We start from the raw sequence: 22,199 nt of genomic DNA, 5'->3' as shown, positions 1-22,199 counted from the left end.
GTTAGTTAGTGCTCTTACTTTAGGTTTCCTGGCTCTGCTCTGGATACAAAGGCACTTAAGTTGGCTAAGCTAGGATATGTATATTCAGTTTATAATAATTGGAGCACACATTTAAATGAGGGGAGGGGATATGGATGAAATCAAGGATTAATTACAGAGCTTTAATTCAACTGTTAGATTAACGTTCAAAGTAATAGCACTTTTAATATGAATGCATCTTTTGCAACAGGCCTGGATCCTAGCTTAAAAGATGTTTCCATTGATATTATATAAATACCTATATTCAAAAAAAAAAAAAAAAGGCATCTCCTCTTATAAGAGAACCACTGTCTTTTCAGGTTACTTTCTGTGTTTAAAAACTCCCTGATGTTGTAATGTGTTCTTTTACTTGGAGCTTTTTCACCTGAAACCATGCACTTTGAATTTTGTAATGGTAACAAACACTTCCCAGACACAGGGAGAGCATGGTGTGCAAACTGTTGTTTCAGCGAGCAGCCTGCAACCTGGTGCAGGCCTATGGTTCTGAGTAATACATGGCTGCACTGTTGCAAACTGAGGCAGAAATGTCCCTTTCACAAACTGGTAAGTTACATGGTGTGCTTCATATAGCTTGGGGGAGAAAACTTACTGTTTACCCTCCTACAGCTGATCACTGTGACTTCCAGTTGTCTAAAGGGAGAGTGCCAAAAGTAGGCCCTCCCTTCAGCACGGGGTTGCAGTCTTCCTTGTAGTGCTGTTCTGGAGGTCAGTGAGCCTAGTGCCAGTCACTGGGTATGACAGCCATCGGTTTCATACCTGCTGCTTTGCTCCACCTTACACTCTACACCACTTGTCAAGCTCCTGCAGCTAACTACTGTTCTGCTGTTGTCTGCAAAGCGGTAATAGGCTTCCTCAGCCTTGCAAAACCATGATAGGGCTCCATGAGATGTTCAGTATCAGAGGAACAGCTGTTTTCAGGTAATCACAACACGTGTGCTTGCATGGACTGGGTAAGTCTAAGTCTCCCTTTTACTCCTGTTCTCTGCTTCAGTGATTGCTGAGGAAAAGGACGTACTGAAAAGGTTTGCACTGCGCTCTGTATAACATCAGTTAACAGACTCCAGTAAGTGTTAGACAGAACTGTTTGTTAAATGCTTCCACTAATAAATAGTCTCTTTAAGTGACTGCACAAAGCTATTTATAGTTACAAGAAGGCTATTTGAAAAGCTATTGTAAAAGGTGCTGCATGTAAAGATATGCTTGTACCTGCAAGCAAATTCAAAAGTTAGACAAATAGGATTTAAGGAAAACCTTGTGCTAGCAGAAGCCTCCTGAATCTCCTTGTCTTAGACAGTGGCTAGCATTTGTTGTAGAGTCTTTAGGCTATGTAGAAAAGATATTTACCCATAGGTCTGTAGCTGCATTCACAAGGAGGTCTAATGCCTATGTGTCAGGGTCAGAGGGCTGAAGCTGCAGGCCAGAATTAGGCAACTGTGGTTTCCTGGTGATCTTGGTATTCTGCTGACGCATAGCTCCCAGCCTACAGCTTTTCCCTTTCAGAAACAGAAAATGCCATCTGAGAGCAGCCAGATTCAGTTGGAAGTAGGAGCTCATGGGATGTTGAGCACAAAGAACGGTGTCCCATTGACCTTGCACTTCGCCCAAGCCCCTGCCCTTACCACTGAATATAACATGGTAACTGGCCTAATGATGATGATCAAGCAGCCCCGACTGAACAGGGTTAGTGTGCATTGGTCCTCTATCCCCAGCACCAAAGGAGGGCACACTATTATGTTGGAAGATTAGAAATACATAGGATCCAGAGACAGAAACCAGGCCACCTATCTCAAAAATGCTAACCCCCCCCCCCAACCCTATTACCTAGATAGCCCTTGTGGTAGCCCAAAACCAGTGTGTAACTAAAGGGCAGGTTATGAACTGACGTGCTGTGCAGGAAGTCACTCGGCTGATGATAGGGAATGTTTGGCACAGACTGAGTTTGGGCACTTCCTTGAAGCTTTGTGCATGTATTCAGAGCTGAACATTAGGTGTCTCTGTTCACTAAAACTTGGGACCATAGAGACTTACCTGTCTCTTGGGTGCACCTGTCTGCCACCATCTGCATGCAACAAGGGTTAAAGCATGCTGAGTAGGAGTGAGAGCTCAGTTCCTGGACCTGCAGCTGTTACAGGCCAGGACTGTTCCTATACTGCCAGCCGAGCTCGCAGGAGGGGCTCAGCAGTCTTTCTGCTTTGGCAGGGCTGCAGTCCTCCCTGCCTAGACTTAGGTATTGCATTTTAAGCATGTGATAAAAGCCATGCCATGCTCCACAGTTAGGATCTAGACCCAACGTCTCCCCTTCAGAGCCAAAGATCAGGGTCTGACCTGCTTGCTTTTTAGCAAGTGCAATATAGCCTTGAGTTGTATGGTATGCAGTGGCCAGTCTTCACCAGGAGCCAGAGAAGACAGGTCCTGATTTCACTAATGCTTTGGTTCAATGCAATGCTGTACTAAAGCTAAATTAGTCTTGCTGAGAGGCCAGGTGACTCATTGTGCTAATACACCTAGATGGCTTCCAGGACGCAGCTGGTGTCTCTTCTACTGCACTTGGTAGACAAGTCATGTGCAAAACTGAGGTATACTGGAATCTGTAAATCATTAGCAGAGCTTAGATTCAGTTCCAGGTTAAATTAAAAATCTATTTGCTTTAGTGGGAACTGATTCAGACCCCTAGAGCTCTGGCTGTATTACTTAGGAGACTATAGTAAGGTCACTGCCACAGTTCCCATGCTCTGATTCTTTCACTTCCCCTAGCCCCCTGCAATTCATGTTATGATCTAACTGCTGACAATCTTACCTGGTTTTTAAATAGGGCACTTTTGAGCAAAAACAAATGATGCACCACAATAAAACCTCTGAAATCACTCTGAAACCTTTTCAGCTGTGCATGAACATATCTAAGGTTATTACTATTCTATATTCATTCAATGCTAGCATTGCATTCTTGCACAGAACTTGCCAGCATTTACTCATTTATAGGAGAACTTTTATAGGTGGCCAACTACCCCAACATCACTTCAGAATAGTCTTTCTGGAACCAAGGCTGAAGCCCTTCCAGAGAGATTTGTAGTAGAAATTATGATGGATTTGTAACCTGAGAAACAATGATTTATTGGAAGTCACAGATAAAATAAACATTAATAGGTAAGGAATAAAGTGCTATTCTTCATTTGTTTTTCTCTGCTTGTAAAGTATCAGGCTTATAACACATCAGACAGTGGTAAAGCTGCCACCTTGCCTAGTTATTTACACCTGTAAAGAATGGCTCTGAGGTGAGACTAAGAACTTTCACTTACTGTAGTCTAATATACTTACATAATGCCTGTGCAAGGTCCTGAGCAGCCAGGCCAGGGCACTGGTAAGTTGTGTAGTTGTACCAGTTCTTTGTTAACTTAAATCAGTAACTACCTTTCTGTCTAACCACTAACTGGATTTCATTATGTTCAATACAACATTATGATGGTGACATAGTCTCATGACATAAAGACCTATTGGGCCAAAGTCTGCTTCTTTTTATACAAAATAAATTAATGCAATTAAGAGCAGAATCTCTGTCTTTCTAAAATTAAAAATTTGAATTTTGAGCCTAAGGCCAAATCCTAAATCAATAGGAATTGCAGGTGCTAGATATTCTGAGGCTCACACTAAAAATCAGCTACATGACCCAAAGTAACTAGCCTGTAGAACAATGATCAACACATATACAGGAACTGAAACCAGTACTGCTTGATAATCTCAGAAACAAATTTCTGAAGAGGGCTCTAGACTTCAGTACTTTTTGCCTTCCAGCTCCAAAAACTTGATACACGCCAAAGCAGTGTCTTCAATGGATTTTGATGAGCCAGTGAGATTTGCAGCTAAGTGAGGCAGAACATCCAATGTCACTTGATTGAAGTAACACACCTGTTTAAACAAAAATAAATGAAACTAAAAAGCACACAGATGGCAATAGTTAGCTATTTTTTGCAGCACCTGGATGAGTATCAAAGTATTTTGGGATGAGAATAAAAGCACTGTGAAACTGGAGGAAAGAATTAGCAGAAAGGCTATTACTTTTTTACACTACTTTAGTATCTTAGTGTCCTCACTACTGCGAGGTCCTCAAGCATGTAGGTAATTGCATGCAGCAGTGCAGCAAAAAACATTTAAGTCTACATGTGCTTTACAAACAAAGATGTTGCCTGTAGAATCACAGCCATTGGCAGTTGCTGAGTATTTTCAGAAGTACATTTTCTTAAATGAAAAGGTTAGAACTTAGCTAGCGGTGTCCCCCAGGGGTCAGTGCTGGGTCCAGTCTTGTTCAACTTCTTCATCAGTGACCTGGATGAAGGGACAGAGTGCACCCTCAGCAAGTTTGCCGACGATACAAAACTGGGAGGAGTGGCTGATACGCCAGAGGGTTGTGCTGTTATTCAGAGAGACCTGGACAGGCTGGAGAGGTGGGCGGAGAGGAACCTCCTGAAGTTCAACAAAGGCAAGTGCAGGGTCCTGCACCTATGGAGGAATAACCCCCTGCACCAGTACAGGTTGGGGGTTGACCTGCTGGAAAGCAGCTCTGCGGAGAAGGACCTGGGAGTGCTGGTGGACACCAAGTTAAGCACGAGGCAGCAATGTGCCCTTGTGGCCAAGAAGGCCAATGGTATCCTGGGGTGCATCAGGAAGAGTGTTGCCAGCAGGTTGAGGGAGGTGATCCTCCCCCTCTACTCAGCCCTGCTGAGGCCACATCTGGAGCACTGCGTCCAGTTCTGGGCTCCCCAGTACAAGAGGGATGTGGCACTACTGGAGCAAGTCCAGCGAAGGGCTACGAAGATGATTAGGGGACTGGAGCATCTCTCTTATGAGGAAAGACTGAGAGAGCTGGGCCTGTTCAGCCTGGAGAAGAGAAGGCTGAGAGGAGATCTTATCAACGTGTACAAGTATCTGAAGGGAGGGCGTCAAGAGGATGGAGCCAGACTCTTTTCAGTGGTGCCCAGCAACAGGATGTGAGGCAACAGGCACAAACTGAAACACAGACGCTTCCATCTGAACATGAGGAAAAACTTCTTCACTGTGAGGGTGACAGAGCACTGGAACAGGTTGCCCAGAGAGGTTGTGGAGTCTCCTTCTCTGGAGATATTCAAAACCTGCCTGGAAGCGATCCTGTGCAAGGTGCTCTAGGTGACCCTGCTTGAGCAGGGGGGTTGGACTAGATGATCTCCAGAGGTCCCTTCCAACCTCAACCATTCTGTGATTCTGTGATTACCATTGAAAAAGAGCACAGAAGGGAGGAACACTAATTGTCCAGGAATGGGATTCTGCTTGCATAATTTTTGACACATAAAAGAAGCATTTAGTCTGAACTAATCCCTTGGGCTTTCTCTGCAGTCAGTGAAGAGACACAGGCACCACCAGAGACCGGTTTAATGCACACCTTTTAGAAGCACTATTTAGGATTGAATGAGCTACCCTGTGGAGGTGCCTGTCTCTCTCCAGTATCTAGTTCAGTCATCATCCCTAACTTGCAGATGGCCAAAGTTGGGCAAGATAAATTTCACCTTGTGGGATACAGAACGTCTTAATAACCACACTGAAGTCTGGGGAAACTGACTCATTTCTTCTGCTGCATTACTGTTTTCTGCACCAGAGTGTCAGCTCAAATGAGAGAGTATGAGTGTGTAACACCACAGGAAAGGAGACACTGCTGAGGCCTGCTGAGCTACTCACAGTACAGGAGCTGCTGCTGTCACTATAGATCTGGAATCCAGCGCAAAGGATTTCACTTCTGCAGTACTCTGAAGAAGGTGGCATAGATGTCAGGGTAACTGACTTCACAGCTACTATGTAGGGTTCACTGCAGGGCAAGCGCAAGAATCAAACATCTCTTCAACAAGACGTTAAAAAAAATACATGTAAAGGACTAAAACTACAGAATATGCAATTTCTTTTCTTTGAAATACATGAATAGCTATACTAAAGATGTCATTTTCATATGAAGGCAAACAAACTCCTGTATGTTTAAAGACACAACTACTCTCATAAGGCTTTTATCACTGACTGCAATAAGGGAGACTTCTATGGAAAGCCACAGAATGATCACCCACGTACAGCACCTCCCTAATGCTGTTGAGCAGGCATGGCCCAGGCTGACATAATGGGCTGGAGTCAAGTGGTAAGATGTGATATGAGTACCCTAAAGAGACATGGAGTGGTGCACAGAATTAAAAAGGGCCAGAGGAAGGTGTTAGTGAAGATAAAGCATGTGGGGAGGCAAAAAAAAAAAAAAAAAGACAGTAGATTTTGTCTTCTGCACTTGTATAGCTGCACCATCCCCTTTATTTATCTGCTCTCCATGAACCAGGTCTACAGACTCAGGGCCTTACTAAGAAGCCTTAGCAGATGGCCTCAGCAAAGGTAGACACAATCCAGTTCTCAGAGGCGGCGGAAAAAAGCAAGCACAGTGCAGAATACTGCCTAAGACCAGTGTTCTGTTAATAGGCTGAAGTCTGAAAATGCAAAGAGTAAGAGAAAAGAAAGTAAGAAAAAAGAGTAAGCACAAGGTAGACCAAATGGTCCTATTTATCTGTATTTTGTTATGCAAGAACAAACTGATATCGAAAGAAAAAGTAAAATCAATATACATTAAACTGATCAAGGAACTTTCTAAACCAAATTCAGTGGTGAAATTTACCGACACAATAAATATATCACACTGAGGTTTCAAGAAAGGCCAAGCATTCCCTTGAATAAGAAAACATCCAGAATTACATTAAATGGGATTAAAAAGTAATTAAACTCCCAATCATATGCACACCGACAGGCTCTCCCTGTCTAGGACATGTATTTTTTTCCAAATTGCTGGTTTGAAGACACTCTGGCCTATTTTTATCCTGATGATATACCACTCCTGAAGAGTCACTATCAAAGAAGCAATACTGAACTATGATACAAATACATAATGCTCTTAATTCACTTCATCACATATTCACATCACAAAGCAAATCTGTTTCTGCAGATTCAGGCATCAACATTGTGTAACATAAAATCACTTCCTAATCCAACTTCTTAAGGAATAAAATAACATCTTTGCCACCCAAGAACAGGCCCAAGATAAAGGTCAACAGTAATCAAAACCGTGGCTCCAAAGTGCTCACAGTTAAGCTTGAAACTGCACACTCACCTGGGCTGACAGGGTTGCCTTCGAGACACAAGAACTACAAAGTCTTTGGGTTTATAGCCAGTCATGGATGGAGACGTAACATAATAAATTTTCTCATCTTCATTCACAGCCTGCAGGACCTCACAAGTTCTGCAAATATATTTGACATGCTCATGCAGTACCTGACATGTGCAATAGCTTCTCTTACAAAAAACAGTATGAAATTCCATCCTAACATTAAGCCCACAGCTTTTCTTCATGTTGAGGCATTGAGCAAGAGAGTGGAACAGAGAGTGAAAGACTGAGCTTTACTGCAGTGCTTCATCTGATAACACCTCTTTGTCCCACAAAATTTTTAAAAAGGCCTGCAAGGTGTTGGAGCCAACTACTAACAGCATGTTCTTTGCCTACTGCCCATTCCTGTTTGGAATGACATTAGCCTGCCTCCAATACTTGCCAAATGACCAAATTTGTCTATCTGACATACCACAGGAAAGACAGTTATGAAATGTTTGTTCAAATGGTTGAAACATTGTTTTCCTCATCTTAAGCATTTTCATTAAATTTTATTCAAAGTTATATTCTGCTCTGTTCAGGAAGGGCCAGCCAGGCAGGACATGCTCTTTCCCTCTGTTGGAGGCAGTGACTGCTGTCTTAGTTTTCACTACAAAAAGCATAACTCAGAATTTCCCTTTACACCAGCCATAATTGATTTATTTAATTTCGGCTTCTAGTGTCTCAGCAATAGGCATTGCTAAGATGAAATGCCATTCTGACCAGTTAACCGGGCTTCATGCTAGTCATAAGAAATCTAGATATGAAAAAGCAACATAACATTTCTTCAGACTCCTTATTTATTTTATTATTATTTTTTTATAAGCCTTAAATTCAGCAGAGGCTGTAAGTTTTCAAATTCCCTTAAGCTTCCATTTACTCTCACCCTCTGACAAAAAATCTTTCAAGATGCAATGAATAACTGACAAAGATTCTCCTTGAAGAGACTATTTACCTAGACAAATTTGTATCACCTCAATCAAATTTATATCAACTCTCACTAGTCATTAATCTACACCATATAAAGCAAATTAAAAGCCATCTTTAGTAGCAATTCTAAAATCTATTCCAACTCAAGTACACTTTACAAGATGTTAATTTTCTTAAAAAGTGAATATTGAAGATCCCCATTTCTTGATTTTTCACTTTGGGATGCTGATGCTTAGCTCTATCACAGTCAAAGGACACTAACAGGAAGGACTCAAGCTCTGCCTTATTTCTTACACAGAGCACTGACAATATATCCAGCTTAAGTTATATACAATCTACTAAAGTTAACCCTTTTAACATACATATGTTTAGGCAAGAAATCTTTTTCATTTTAATACAGGGTATTAAAATGGTTGCAGCTCTCTCTTTTGACAGTCCAGGGCAACCTTGTTTTTAAAGCAGGTTTAGGAGAAATTAGATTTTATTGTTAAGGGAAAAACCCATCCACACTTTGACTAATGAATCTTTAATGTCAACTTCTTACAGCAATTTCTTCTTAATTAGGTAGAAAAGTGTAAACATCTCAAAAAACATTTGTATCAGAAAGGTTAGTTGTCAGTGGATTCAAACAGTCTTAAAGAAAAGGTAAGTTCTTCTTACAAGTAATATTTGTCCCATTGTTGGCGGCGTGTGAAGTCAGACAAAAGGGAGAAAGCTAGATCTGATGGGATCTTCACTTGCATTTCTACTTTGAATGATAAGACATCACCCTCCTCATGAGTCCATATTTTTATCTGAAATAAATGAACAGCATATTAAAAACAAAGAATGATGACTATAAACATTTTAACATTTATAAACATTATACATTTATGGCTTAGGCAGATTTTCTCAAGAGTACATGTGAAACTACATCTGACAGATGAAAGGCAGATGAGTATTCAAGATTAGTTTTACATTAAAATATAGCACAATGTGAAATCAAATACACTGATAGCATTGTGAGATCACACAGTTTTACTTGCATGTGGTGAGGTTAGCTGAGCTCCACTCAGCTCCTGAGCAGAGACAAACAAGGCTGAAAGGCCACTATGACCTCTTTCTCATTCCTTGTATATATGCTCTGTAAATACCTTTCACACTGCAGATGTCTCAGAAAGATTTGAGAGTTATTTCAGTGTATTTTTCTTCTGTCTGGAAAGCCAGGACCATGTAGTAACTTCCATAAACAACAGCAGATCCATTTAGGAATTAAGTAAATGACTCTTCTCAGCCCTGCTATAGAAAGTCTTATAAAGGCCTCAGTCCACTGACTCTAAAAGGTAAGGGGAAAACCTGACCACCTCTTGCACTGTTTTTTGTAAATTTGGCAGCAGTGATTGGTGCAAGAGATTAGACTTTAAACCTAGGTAGGTACTCGTGCAGAATCCTACCTTTTTATAACCTGACCCTCAAGCAGGTGAAGTTACCTAAATACAGGAATGCAAGGGAAGGTAAAACTACAACTTTTAGAAAGGAAAGGAGGACATTTTTCTAAGGTGGGCTCATCTGAAGTGATGGTTACTTGAAGCTTTCCAGAAATTTAGAATTTCCGAGCAGAATCCACTGGATGTGGCAGTGGTGAGCGGGAAGGAGCTGGAGTGAGGCCACGGTGAGGCAGTACAGACTCAAGCAGAACAAAACCAAACCAACTGACTGCCATCCCTACCATCAGGCTTGTGGAACATATCCAGCAGTGCTGGGCACTGCAGGCTTTGGGAGCTTAACTAGAGACATCCAAAGGGGACCAGATTTTTTTTAAAAAGTGCTAGCCAAGGTTTAAGAGGGATGATTATAGATGACATACGGATTCACTCACTGAACACCCCCCCTCCCCAAAGCTATGCAGTCCAGGAGCTTGTGTTTAAAAGATACAAAGATGTTGGAATAGGCACATGATAGAATTTAACTTCTTTAACTCCCTTTCTCCACGTATATCGGTCACACATTGGCCTACACTCCCTCTCCCTAAAATGGGTGAACATTTCTCCTTCCAAAATAACTTTTTCCCCCCAGTCTTTATTGTTAACTCTGGGTGCTCTGTTTCATAATGGACTGAAAAATTACTTCAAAATGTATTTCTGCCTCTATTGTTAGAGATTTCAGTAAACTTACACTGCTGAACTGTCCCATACTTGCAATATCTTGTCTTGATTATTTGGGGTATATTTCTAGCCTTAGGCCTGAACCCCACAACAGAGAATTCAAAAGAGATAACCTGTACATAACAAAGTACACAATTCTGGCAAGAAAAGGGCTTGGCATGTTTCATAAACCTTGTATAATGAAAAAAGATAGGTAGAAGAAAGCGCTTAGAATTAATGGACTCAAATTTTAATCTGACGTGCTAATTTGCTTCTCACGTCCTAAAAAGATTTAATCAATTTTCATTTCTAAGTGATACAAGATTCATGAGCATCATCATCTTGTTGTTCTTTTTTGCTATATCAAAAATTAATCATCTTTTGGTTTACCGAGCACTTATGCAACAACATAGATTTTGAACACATATATATTTTCATGTTTTAGAACAGGAAAAAAAAATCATATTCCAGCATGCATCTTGCTGAAATGAAGATTTTGGGAAAACAAACAAGTTAAGCTCTCCAGAAACCAGATACAGGATGCATAGATCAATATTCCAAACAACCATACAACAGTGTTCTTTTAAGAGTCTAGCAGTCTCAGAAATCACAAAATGAAGTAGGAAATGCAGCTGTTACAATATCTAGTATGTGAACACAGGCAAAGTTAGGTTATTATATAGGCCTACAAGTCTCATAGCTCTAATTCAAAAAGCTCATAGTGCCACCTTCTACCTTCAAAATAGTTCAGTCAACTTGGGGTCATTCTAATTCCAGGGAAAAGGGCACAAATCCTCTGCATATGGAGAAGCACATGCTGCTTTGTAAACTCTACATACTAGAATAATTCATCCCCAAATAATGTTCAGTCTAAAGTCTTTGACAATCTCTTTTCCCACAGGATGACTGCCTTCAGGCAGCACACTGATGAGTGCTACTATCCAACTCCTACTGTTTGTTCTTTCATCCTCTCCCCAATAAACCATTTCACGGACACTGAAAAGTTTTGTTTCAGTGTAGATGCTGCTATACATTTGTATCAGAGAAGGCAAAGTAGTTGTTCTGTGCCTTCGCCACTGAATACCCTAAATATAAGGATCAAGACTTTGTACATGATCCAGTCTGCAGTGAGACAACAGCAGTGCAGAGAACAGAGGACAGGTATGAGGTGTGGTGGCCTGAACTGACAAGGAAACATGACAAAATGTAGTAGATAACAGTTTCTTAAGGGACTTTCCTTTGTGCCCATGTTTACTATACTTCAGTAGGGGGTGACAAAAATGAGTAAGAACCAGTGAAAAGTGAGACAGACCAACATTTGCCAAGGCAGTAAGTTCCATTAAGTGGAGATAGCAGAAAGCATTCCTTGGGGCTGCATCTTTACTACCATTTAGTGATCCAAGGACATGTGTAAATGTGGCTGGAGGTGCTGGACAGGTAAAGCCACAGGAGACTGAAACTATTCCTTTCTGTCCATAAACAGAAGCTCCACTCTGTCCAAGACTGGTTTTGCTCTCATTTTCTTTGCCAAAGAGCAAATTTCATCTATCTAGTGGGTTAACTTGGTGGTAATCATATAGTCTCATATGGCAAGGGACAGGTGTATACTCTGTCTACTGCCGACATCTGCACTGTGGATCACTGCRTACATCCTTCCAGGAATAAAAGTAGTGTACTACCCTGGATTCCTGCCATTTCTTTAAGAAATAGCTAACAACTGACAATGTCAGATTGTGCAGAAAGGTCCAGCAGAATGGGAATGGATGGCTACTCTCCATCCGCTGACAGCATCAATGTGATTTGCATCCTATGCCCTGCCTGAGTGGAGATTTGCTGGATTTAAGATACCTGTTTCAATTAGATGAACTAGTGCAGCTGGGAACACCTGCTCAAGATCTTCTAGCAGATAAGAACTGAGTGGCTTAGAGCCAGGTCTTATATGAACACTGTTTTAAGATATTCAAAATGGGGGAAAGTATCAAACTCCACTAATGCAAGAAGGTAGTTGGTGGCTTGCTGAGAGAGAGAAAACACATGATGCTGTTTAGAAAGTCTTCCAGAACATGCATGATTTTTTTGAATGAAGTAATTTCTTCACAACATTTGGTGCTGGTTCCATTACAGGTTTCAAGCACTTAAGATTGAGAAAGAAATTCGGATTGGGGCAGTTCCAGTGGAAGTAGAAAGGAAGTTTGACATGGACAATGAATGATAAAGCCTTGGTAGAAGCTTGAAGATAACGTTCAATGTTGCTGACTGTTCCTGACTGTTTAAGCTTTCTCTTCCCACCATGAGGGCTCTCTGTCATTTATTTGGATCAGGATGACAGGAAGCAAGACAATATGGAAGGACAAGGAACAGGAAAGAGCTAGGAAAGGGCCCACTGGCTGATACTATACTTGTTAATGTACAGACTACCCAGCTCCTTGTCCATCTAGATTACTCTCGTATCTAGCAGAAAATAGTATCAACAAGAACAGGGGTTGAGCTGAGGACTGACAGTCAAGAAAGAAAGAAGGCACAAGCATTCAGTGAAAGTATTTAACCACTGGAATAACCTACTCATGGAACTGACAGATTTGCCATCATCAGGATTCCTTATGAATTCAGGTCTTTTCTGTATATGTGCTCTAACTTAAGTAGTTTATTGACTAGATGCAAGAATCAGTAGGTGGAGTTTTACAGCCTGTGATATGCAGGAGATCAGACTAAAAGATCTTAAGTCTCTTCTAGTCCCCCTAAAATCTCTGAATCTATGTGACCTTAAAGTAATCTGCCAGCCACTAAATAAATTTCAGAACCCAAAGCTTAACAGATTTCTCTTTAAAGTCTGGAAAACATGCACTGTAACTGGGTTAAAATTGATTTTTCTCAGTTTTTAAAATTTTCTTGCTACTGTTTTTTATAACAACATCTGCATATCTTAAAACTGCCTCATGTATGATTTCTCAGGGATTTTGAGCTTGTAACATTGATCCATGAACAGAGAGGTGTTTTGCCTCCAGGCTTTGGAAAGGAAAAATATGCATAGAAAGAAAAGAGTCAAGCAGTCTTCTGAGAAGACAGAGACTGAAAAAAGATAGCATACAAATGGCTTGTATCCACTTAAAACTATCACAAGATAATGCCTACTGCTTAGAAACATCTCCTATTCTGTAAAGCTGATAAAGGCAGTACATTGCAGACTGCCACACACATTTTGTTTATCACAGTGACATGGGACACCCAACAGATCTCACTGCCTAGGCAGAGATGTCTAAGTTTGGTGTTTCAGTGCAAACGATTTGGCAAAAAGTCAGAAGCACTTCAATTTTGCCAAAGCTTTCACAGAAATGAGGTGGGATTTTGCTTGTTTGTTTGCATTTTACACTGTCCTGTGTGGCTGCTCAAAAAGCCCAACTGAGGAGTTGCTGGGATCCCCGGCCTCCTGGGATCCTGGGGCACTACATTCTACCAGCCATTCGGGACTGTCTCCGAGGGCCTCCATGACTTCCAGCTGCAGAGTGCTTTACAACCTTCCAGGGAAATTCTATGAGTTCTGCTTTTCAGTCCTAGCCACAATAAACCAAACACTGCCAAGCCAATTAATTTATTTACAGATGTAAAATGTTGCTTTTCTTCACCCATTTCTTACGGTGAAACATAACTAAAGTGGCAATGCAGTTATTCCACAATTCTGCACTTACATCATCCAGCGTACTGGTTATTTCCCATCCAGGTTTTGCTGCCAGGTGTGTCAGTGTGGCTATATTGCTGTAACTCAAATACACCTGAAATGCAAGAAATATTGCTGAAAACAAAGGGGTAAAGGTACATTTTACTAAACATTCCAGAAATGAGATGCTCTTTTTCTACCATTACCCCTGAATCACAAATAAATGTGTATTTTCCCATAAGTGTTTTCCTTCCAGAAAACACAGTCCAGTAGTTTCTGAATTAAATACTTCCAATAGCTAGATTATGTGCTCACATGGCTGATGGCAAAACAACCCTAATTAAACAACAACAATGAAATTCTAATTTGGGCTTCTCTGATTATAAAGCAGAGCAGAAAAACTGTGACCACCAGAGAGATAATACAGGTAACCTCTGAGGCCACTAAACTCATGGTTTTGTCCATTTTCCTCATAAGTAATTAAAATTGACTAGAAAATTAACCTCTCCATTGCTATCAAGCTGTGGTCTACCTTGGCAGTTGCTTTACACAGAAGGCTCAGAGCACAGAGAGAGCAAATATACCTCGTTTATGCTTGACTACCATGGATGGAGTTCTAATTTAAATGTTGTACAAAAAGAATGTACAGCTTAAGAAGTCTTAAATGACATATTTCCATTTAATATTAAATAAATTAGAGTAATTCATTTTTAACATTGTGTTCCTATTTATATTTATTTTCTGGCAGAAAAGAAATTCCATGTTCACAGGATTAAAACCCTAATGGTGATGCCACTATTAATAGCAAATCACCTCCTGCATTATAAAACTCCAACTATTATTTACTTACTTTTGGAAGTAATAGAAAAAGGTCCAGTAAAATTTCTGGGAGCCACTGAGAGCTTAGCTACAATGAAACTTTAATGACAAAAATTCAGCACTGAAACAACATTTAGGGTGTGCATAAATGCACCTAGGTTCAGGTTCATGGCTATTTACTTTATGACATGGGCACATTCTATGGCCTAGCATATCCAAGCTAGAAACACGCACACTCGATGCAGTGCATCTAGGAATGAACGTATGTTTTCACTTTTGTTTTCCACCGAAATAAAGTTTATGCTATTTCACTGATCATGTCTGTTGGTACGGCCATGCCTATTGCCCACACACTTTTAACATTTCAAATTCAATTTTGAAATGGAGATTGAAATATCACGAGATAATAAAACCCCTACAAGTTTTATGAAAATTAGTGGCTGGGAAAAGGAGGAAGACCCAAATCAGCTTCTCTACAGCAAAATCCATCTGTTAAAACATTCTGGTTAGCAATATCCGACTGGCGAATCAGCGCACACACAACTCTGAACTAGTCAGTCCATGCACTTCGCCTTGCCCAGTGACAAAGCAATAAAGGACAGAAGAGGGATGGGCACTGGAATTAATGCTGGAGAGATGGGCGGAGAGGAACCTCCTGAAGTTCAACAAAGGCAAGTGCAGGGTCCTGCACCTATGGAGGAATAACCCCCTGCACCAGTACAGGTTGGGGGTTGACCTGCTGGAAAGCAGCTCTGCGGAGAAGGACCTGGGAGTGCTGGTGGACACCAAGTTAAGCATGAGGCAGCAATGTGCCCTTGTGGCCAAGAAGGCCAATGGTATSCTGGGGTGCATCAGGAAGAGTGTTGCCAGCAGGTYGAGGGAGGTGATCCTCCCCCTCTACTCAGCCCTGCTGAGGCCACATCTGGAGTACTGCATCCAGTTCTGGGCTCCCCAGTACAAGAGGGATGCGGCACTACTGGAGCAAGTCCAGTGAAGGGCTACGAAGATGATTAGGGGACTGGAGCATCTCTCTTATGAGGAAAGACTGAGAGAGCTGGGCCTGTTTAGCTTGGAGAAGAGAAGGCTGAGAGGAGATCTTATCAACGTGTACAAGTATCTGAAGGGAGGGTGTTAAGAGGATGGGGCCAGACTCTTTTCAGTGGTGCCCAGCGACAGGATGTGAGGCAACAGGCACAAACTGAAACACAGACACTTCCATCTGAACATGAGGAAAAACTTCTTCGCTGTGAGGGTGACAGAGCACTGGAACAGGTTGCCCAGAGAGACTGTGGAGTCTCCTTCTCTGGAGATATTCAAAACCTGCCTGGACGCGATCCTGTGCAAGGTGCTCTAGGTGACCCTGCTTGAGCAGGGGGGTTGGACTAGATGATCTCCAGAGGTCCCTTCCAACCTCAACCATTCTGTGATTCTGTAATGTCACAGGGAAAGGGAAAGACAGGACACCAGGACATAAATCTGCAGGAAACCTGTCTTCTTTAGCTCTGCTGCTTATGGGACAACTTGTTAAAACAATTTGCAGATTCCATCTTAGAGTCATTTTTTTAAGCTCTGTATGAAACTCAAACTGATATTGAAGTATCTACTCTGTTTTTTCTCTCAGAAGAAAAAAAAATTATCTAATTACGCATTTATCCATTCTTCCACAATTACCACAATACTTAAGTACAGCAGGTCCAGTATGGAAATTGCCAAGGTCTGTACAACTGTTGTACAAATCCAAAAAGTGTATGAATACACCATTTTATGCAGGTAGACAATAGGACATGACCTAAAGATTACCTGGTTGCTTCTCTTCCAGGGATCAGAAGGTTCATCTTCCTTAGCAGAAAGTATATACTTTCTAAAACAAAGTTCAAAAGAAAATAGTAGCATGAATTGGTTCTTGCACTTCAACACGTGCTAATAACAATCACTTCTATAGGCTTAAGTGTCTTCTAAATACTTTAGAAATATTTAATCAATCTTCAGTTGCAAGACAGGTATGCAATACATCCTTTCTCTTCCCAAGAACGATGGGGAATCAAAATACATTAAAGAGCTAACTATTTACTATTATGAGAGGAATAGCCCCTAATGATTTCAGTGCAACTCAGGCAAAAAAATCTGGAAAATTAAGCAGTGCAAGTTATGTTTGAGAAGATTTTTACCACTTAGCAAACAACTGCTTTTCCACAGAACATATTAAAAATTAAAGAGTTTTCAAAATCAAGTTCTCCTTGTAACCCAGCCATACCTGGCTAGTCGAATTCTCCTTCGTGCAATAGCTCCATGATACCGTCTCACACCATCCTTTGCAAAAAGTAAACCACACAGCGATAAAGCTGATTCAATTAGGGCACATTTTATTTTGACAATTTTGTGCAACTAAACAACTAAAAAATATTTCTTCTAGGTGGACAAATACCAGAGATGTATTAAAGATAAACTGTACACTGTACATTGGACTTTCCCCTGTTTAGCCTGAGTCAGTGATTTACTTTTCACTTGACAACATCCCCTTAAGTTGGCAAAACCAATTCAATAAAAAAATATCCTCACAGCAGCATACTCCTAGCACTTTAGTCCTAGTCCAGGGAGAGCTGGGCAGTGCAGTGCTGCACAGGACATTCTGTTCTTCTCAAATATGCCACCAACCAGATAAACTATTAATCCAATTTACCATTTTCTAGTGTTCAAAGTATAAGGGAAGTCTGGACTGTTTTAGTTCTGTTTTAGTGCACATTGATCTGGGGCACAGAGCAATATGGACATTGAAAATTAGAAGCAAGCATGATGCAAATGGATGTGATCTGCCCTTCAAGGTGGCAAGTCCTTCCTGTCCTTTTTTATTACTCTACTCAGAGTGTAATTTTTTCTACTCTTTTCTACTCTAAGGGATGCACTGTTTTTCTGGTGGAAGCTAAGCTGCTGTGACTTTTTTTTTTTTTTTTTAACTTTTGAAAAGAGAAAGTCAATGTTTCCTCTCGCAACAATTTTTAGTGGGCTCTCATGAACCTTACTGCCTCACTTGGTACATACGACACCTTGATTTATTTGTCCAATTGCTATCCTACAAAATGTAAGTTCACTGCTGTTAAATAATCATTTAATTCCTGTCTATGCAGGCTCTCAAAAAAATCACATAATTGGACCAGTAAGTTAATGACAGGTGACAAAACAGCAAACAATTGAACAACAGTATTTGCACTGCTCTGAGCGCTTACTGAACCATTTGCAGGGAAACATTTGCTGAAATCTCCATGTCAAAGGAAATGGACAGCCCACCCAGGTCATGGGAGTTGATTCCCACCGACTTCTTTACTAACTCTATTTCTTGTCTTCATTATGAGTTTATAAAAGTAACTTTATCCATTTAATGCTTAAGAGCTTCAGTCAGTTTCTTGCTGTCTTGGCATTTCTACAGCCAGTGGAAATTGTACAAGACCTGTACAGATAGGTGCTTCCAAAAGGCAGATTCATCCTCCCTCCATCAACTACAGACTATCCTCCACTAGACTTCTCAGATTCAGATGGCTGAAGTCTGATGAATTTCTCACTCAAAGGCAAACATTTCATTTAGATGCTTTCTCAGCCCTGTAACTGAGGCTTTCTCTTCCCCAGGAAGATGAATTTCAGTGCTCTGCTTTGTTTAGTCCTTGCTTTTCCTGGAAGGCTGTCAGTAGCTGGCTGAGTGACATGCAGTGTGCTGGGCTGGACCATATAATCCCACATACACATTCACCCTACTCCTGAGAATGAGAGCTGACCTTTGTAGTAGGTTTAACTCTGGGGAAGGCAAGCAGCTCTCCTTTGTCATTTACAGCATTAAAAATGAGAAAAGCGCTGTTAATATGCCGTGCTTGGTCCTTGATCCATTCTTCACAGTTATAAGCCTCAACACGGACACCAACCTCCACACTGAAATAAGAGTTTAAATTAATTATTGAACTACTATAAGTGATGCAGAAGTAGCCCTGAGACATAGTAAGCAGGACTGCTGCAGACTTCATGGGTGCAGGAAGTCTGACTCAAGTACATTCTGTAGCATAGAAAATAAATGACTCAGTCCAGACAGACACATTTCAGAAATGAAATAAAAGGTGGCACTAGATAAATAGCACTAGTAAAAAAAAAGAAAGTGAGCTAAGTAGCAAAATGTAAACACCAATGAGCAGATTGAGAAGAGACAGCAAAAGTGAGCAATATGGTATTGATTTGACATTCAGCAGATGCATAGCATGAAGGTGCCCTGCTAGCACTCTGTCAGGACCAAATACACCTACAATGAAAGCAGCTACAAAACAGCTGTGCCAGGACAGCATTTGTCCCACAAAAGTTGGAGGAGGGATTACTTTAGCTTCTGCCCTCTGTGGCTAGTCTTTCTACATCTCGTGATCTGCCCTGTGTGACTAGATTCTGCTGGTCTGGATAAGGGCCCGGCTGATGGAAGAGGGATCAACGTAAGTTGTATCACACCCCTGGTGCTGACCCAAAGGTCCTTTGGCCCAAAGAACCATTCCTGTGGATGGGGAAACCAGCCTAGCAGAGAGGTGTCAAGCCACAATCCCTTTGCCAAAGTTCAGAGGGGAGTCATTCTCTGTGGTGCAAACACAACAGGAGTCTTAAATCTGCAGAGGAGACAGTGCATGCATGGGAAAGAGAAAAAGAGAGTATCCATTAGCCAGCAGGATCTGCAGAAGACTGGTAAAAAGTCACACAACTGAATCCCAGAAGCAGGTGTTTAGTGTGCCCAAATGCATGTTTCACTCTTACAATGACCCTATACTCCACCCTGCCTTTGTGACAAAGGTAAAGGTTCACTTCAGGCTGTAGCCATTTATTCCAAACTGCAACTGGTAAAACCCCACCCCTGTGTGCACCCAAACCACTCTTGGGAAGAAGAAAAAACAAAACAAAATATGAATTTTGCCAGCCGTTAGCAATAACTGGAACCCAAAACTGGCAACAAATGCCAAAACAGGAAGAGCCTGGCAGCAAGTTGGAATCTTCTGATTGATCAAGGCCCTGAGACCAAAACAACCCTTGAAAATCCCTGAAGTTCAGAGTGATGCTTACAGGTCAGAATTTGCAGGACTGGGATTTGGCTATGAAAAATCTTTAAATCTTTAAAAATCTTTAAATCTTTTTGAGAATGAAAGTCAAAATAAATTTTAGAAAATTTTCACTCAGAAAAGTTTAAAAAAATTGCAAAAATCTTTCATTCAATAAAGCAAATCCCACTGATGGCTGAAACCTAAAACATGCAGTTAAGCTGGTGTTGAAGAAGTCAAGGAACACATGCATACGAGTAGCTTTACCTGTTCTGAAATGTATTGTTCACAATTGCATTGAAGACAAGGCGGTCACCCACGATGGATGGTCCCCGGAATTTAAACATATCAACTGATTTCAAGATGGGATATGAACGACAAAGGCGGCTGAAGAAGAAAGCAGAAGAGACACAGAGCAAAACACAGCTTTGTAAAAGTAACTCCTTTGTTAGGTTGGCAGTAGGTAGTGATTGCAGCAACAAGTTTTGCACAACCAAGATCAGCATATAATTTGGGCCTCAAACATAACAATACCACTTATGTCATGCTGTTTCATCTTCAACACACTTTACAAACACTGACTAATTAATTCTCACTGATTGTTATTACCTTCTTTTGGAGCCAGATCATGAATCCCTTACCTATAGAGTAACTACTTACTTCACAAAGAGTTTCATTAATTTCCATATGACTGCATGGGGAGCAGGATATTGCTCAATACATAAAGATGCCAGATCATAAAGCCTTTATACAATTAAAGAAAGCTGAGCAGAAAAGTTCAGCACCAGAAATTGTGTTCAAGCAACAGAAATTTCAATCTGTCAATTCTTCTTAATATTTTGTAATTTTCTGCTTGTTCGTCAAATCGTTTCTGGTTTTCTGAATTATACACAGTTACTGGTGCTGAGCTCGGAAATTCATCTCTGAACACACAAAGGAACGGGAAGATGTTGAAGTGATCCCTTATCAATCTAGAAACCCAGAATTGTTGACTAAATTTTAGAAGATCAGGACAAAGTAGTGCATTAAATATAAACAAATTTTAATACTTCTGTTTCCTTTGTCCTTCCAATTGCATATTGCATTCACTCACCTGTCTCTTATTTCAGAGCTGATCCTGTACGGCATTCAATCACATGCAGTCAGGTTCAGCAGTTATCCTACTGGATCTCTTTGAATTGCCTGTGATATAGGCTGTAGCTACTCTGTCAAGACTTTGCTGGACTAGTACAAATGATTTCTTCTGCCAGGAGAGTGCCCTTTCCAAGACTGTACTAGCAAAGCTGCTCTTTGGAGCAGCGCAGTAGAAGAAAACAGACGCACACCTGATCAAACCCAACTACACCGCTAAAAGAATAATTCTGCAATGTTACGGCATCTACACTAGGGAATTCCACTGACTCACCACTTCTCTGACCTTTATAGCCCTGACAGAAAATATCTGCAGTGTAGGTACAGCTTAAGAGTTTGTGGAATTGGGATCTAGTTTGCAAACTCTTTGGAGTGGGCACAACTTAAGTGTAATTAAAGCCACACTCTTAATTGGGATCTCTATGCATCACATATGCATCACATTATTTTTAGTCTTTGAAAAATTACGTCTTATCTTCATGCATGTGAGCAAAAGTCTAAGAATCGCATATGCACATCTGAAAAGATTTTCATTGTGCACTTTTTAAACTTGAAAATACAGTTTTGTGGTGTTCTTAGCTTCTAACTCAATTGCATTCTGTAAACTAATGTACCGGTATTGTTAAATGTGCACAATTATCTGTTGCTAATTAATTGACTGGTACATCTTTTTAATAGACTAATACATTCAAACGACTTTGTAATTTCATTAAGAATAATTTGCTCTTCTTATTTAAAATGCTAAATGTTGACCTCATTTACAACATTCACGATAAAGATGCAAACACAATATGATTGAAAATAAGAGAGGAACAAAAGGGAAGTTTAGCCTAAACATTAAGCACATTTTTTCCTGGAAAACTAAGCTCTGAATACTTTTACTGGAAGTGTAAAACATCAAGAAAGGGCAGATCCAGTTCAAATAGATATTCGAATGGCTTTACTGCTATCTGTAAGATGTTCAATTACCGTCCAGCTTAAAAAGTGTGKGGGGGGGTGGGGGGCGGTGGGAAAATAACCTTTAAAATACTCTTAGAAATATATCTTTCAAGAATTACCCCTCCTCCACCATTCTTCATCAGAATCTGTGGCCATAGCAACTCCTAATTGGCACCTTCAAAGGTCAGACCTAATTGTGAGTGGCTTCAAAAAAGGTTTGTAGTGAAACTAGCTATTTCTCAAGCCTAAAATACAGAATCTGTTTTCATCCAGCCCATGCCATCAGCTATTATTCCTGATATTTTCAACATGACAAATCATGT

General features: G+C 40.7%; 1 protein-coding gene across 1 annotated transcript in view; it reads right to left on the bottom strand.

Annotated features, from left to right (window-relative positions):
* Positions 1-3,325: 3,325 nt before the first annotated feature.
* The window catches only part of ACOT12 (acyl-CoA thioesterase 12), a 30,255-nt gene continuing 11,381 nt past the window's right edge, over positions 3,326-22,199 (bottom strand). Inside the window, exons 6-14 of the mRNA XM_026070467.1 lie at positions 20,074-20,193; positions 18,523-18,673; positions 17,010-17,065; positions 16,556-16,616; positions 13,968-14,051; positions 8,819-8,952; positions 7,196-7,324; positions 5,743-5,869; positions 3,326-3,942 (exon numbers count right to left, since the gene is read on the bottom strand). Of these exons, the coding sequence (XP_025926252.1) occupies positions 3,808-3,942; positions 5,743-5,869; positions 7,196-7,324; positions 8,819-8,952; positions 13,968-14,051; positions 16,556-16,616; positions 17,010-17,065; positions 18,523-18,673; positions 20,074-20,193 (997 nt within the window). The 3' untranslated portion in view covers positions 3,326-3,807. The remainder of the gene's footprint in view (positions 3,943-5,742; positions 5,870-7,195; positions 7,325-8,818; positions 8,953-13,967; positions 14,052-16,555; positions 16,617-17,009; positions 17,066-18,522; positions 18,674-20,073; positions 20,194-22,199) is intronic.

This window comes from Apteryx rowi, unplaced genomic scaffold, assembly GCF_003343035.1.
Source record: "Apteryx rowi isolate R43461 unplaced genomic scaffold, aptRow1 scaffold_310, whole genome shotgun sequence".
NCBI lineage: Eukaryota > Metazoa > Chordata > Aves > Apterygiformes > Apterygidae > Apteryx > Apteryx rowi.
Note: the sequence above shows the minus strand (reverse complement) of the source record. Positions and strands in the feature narration are given on the sequence as shown.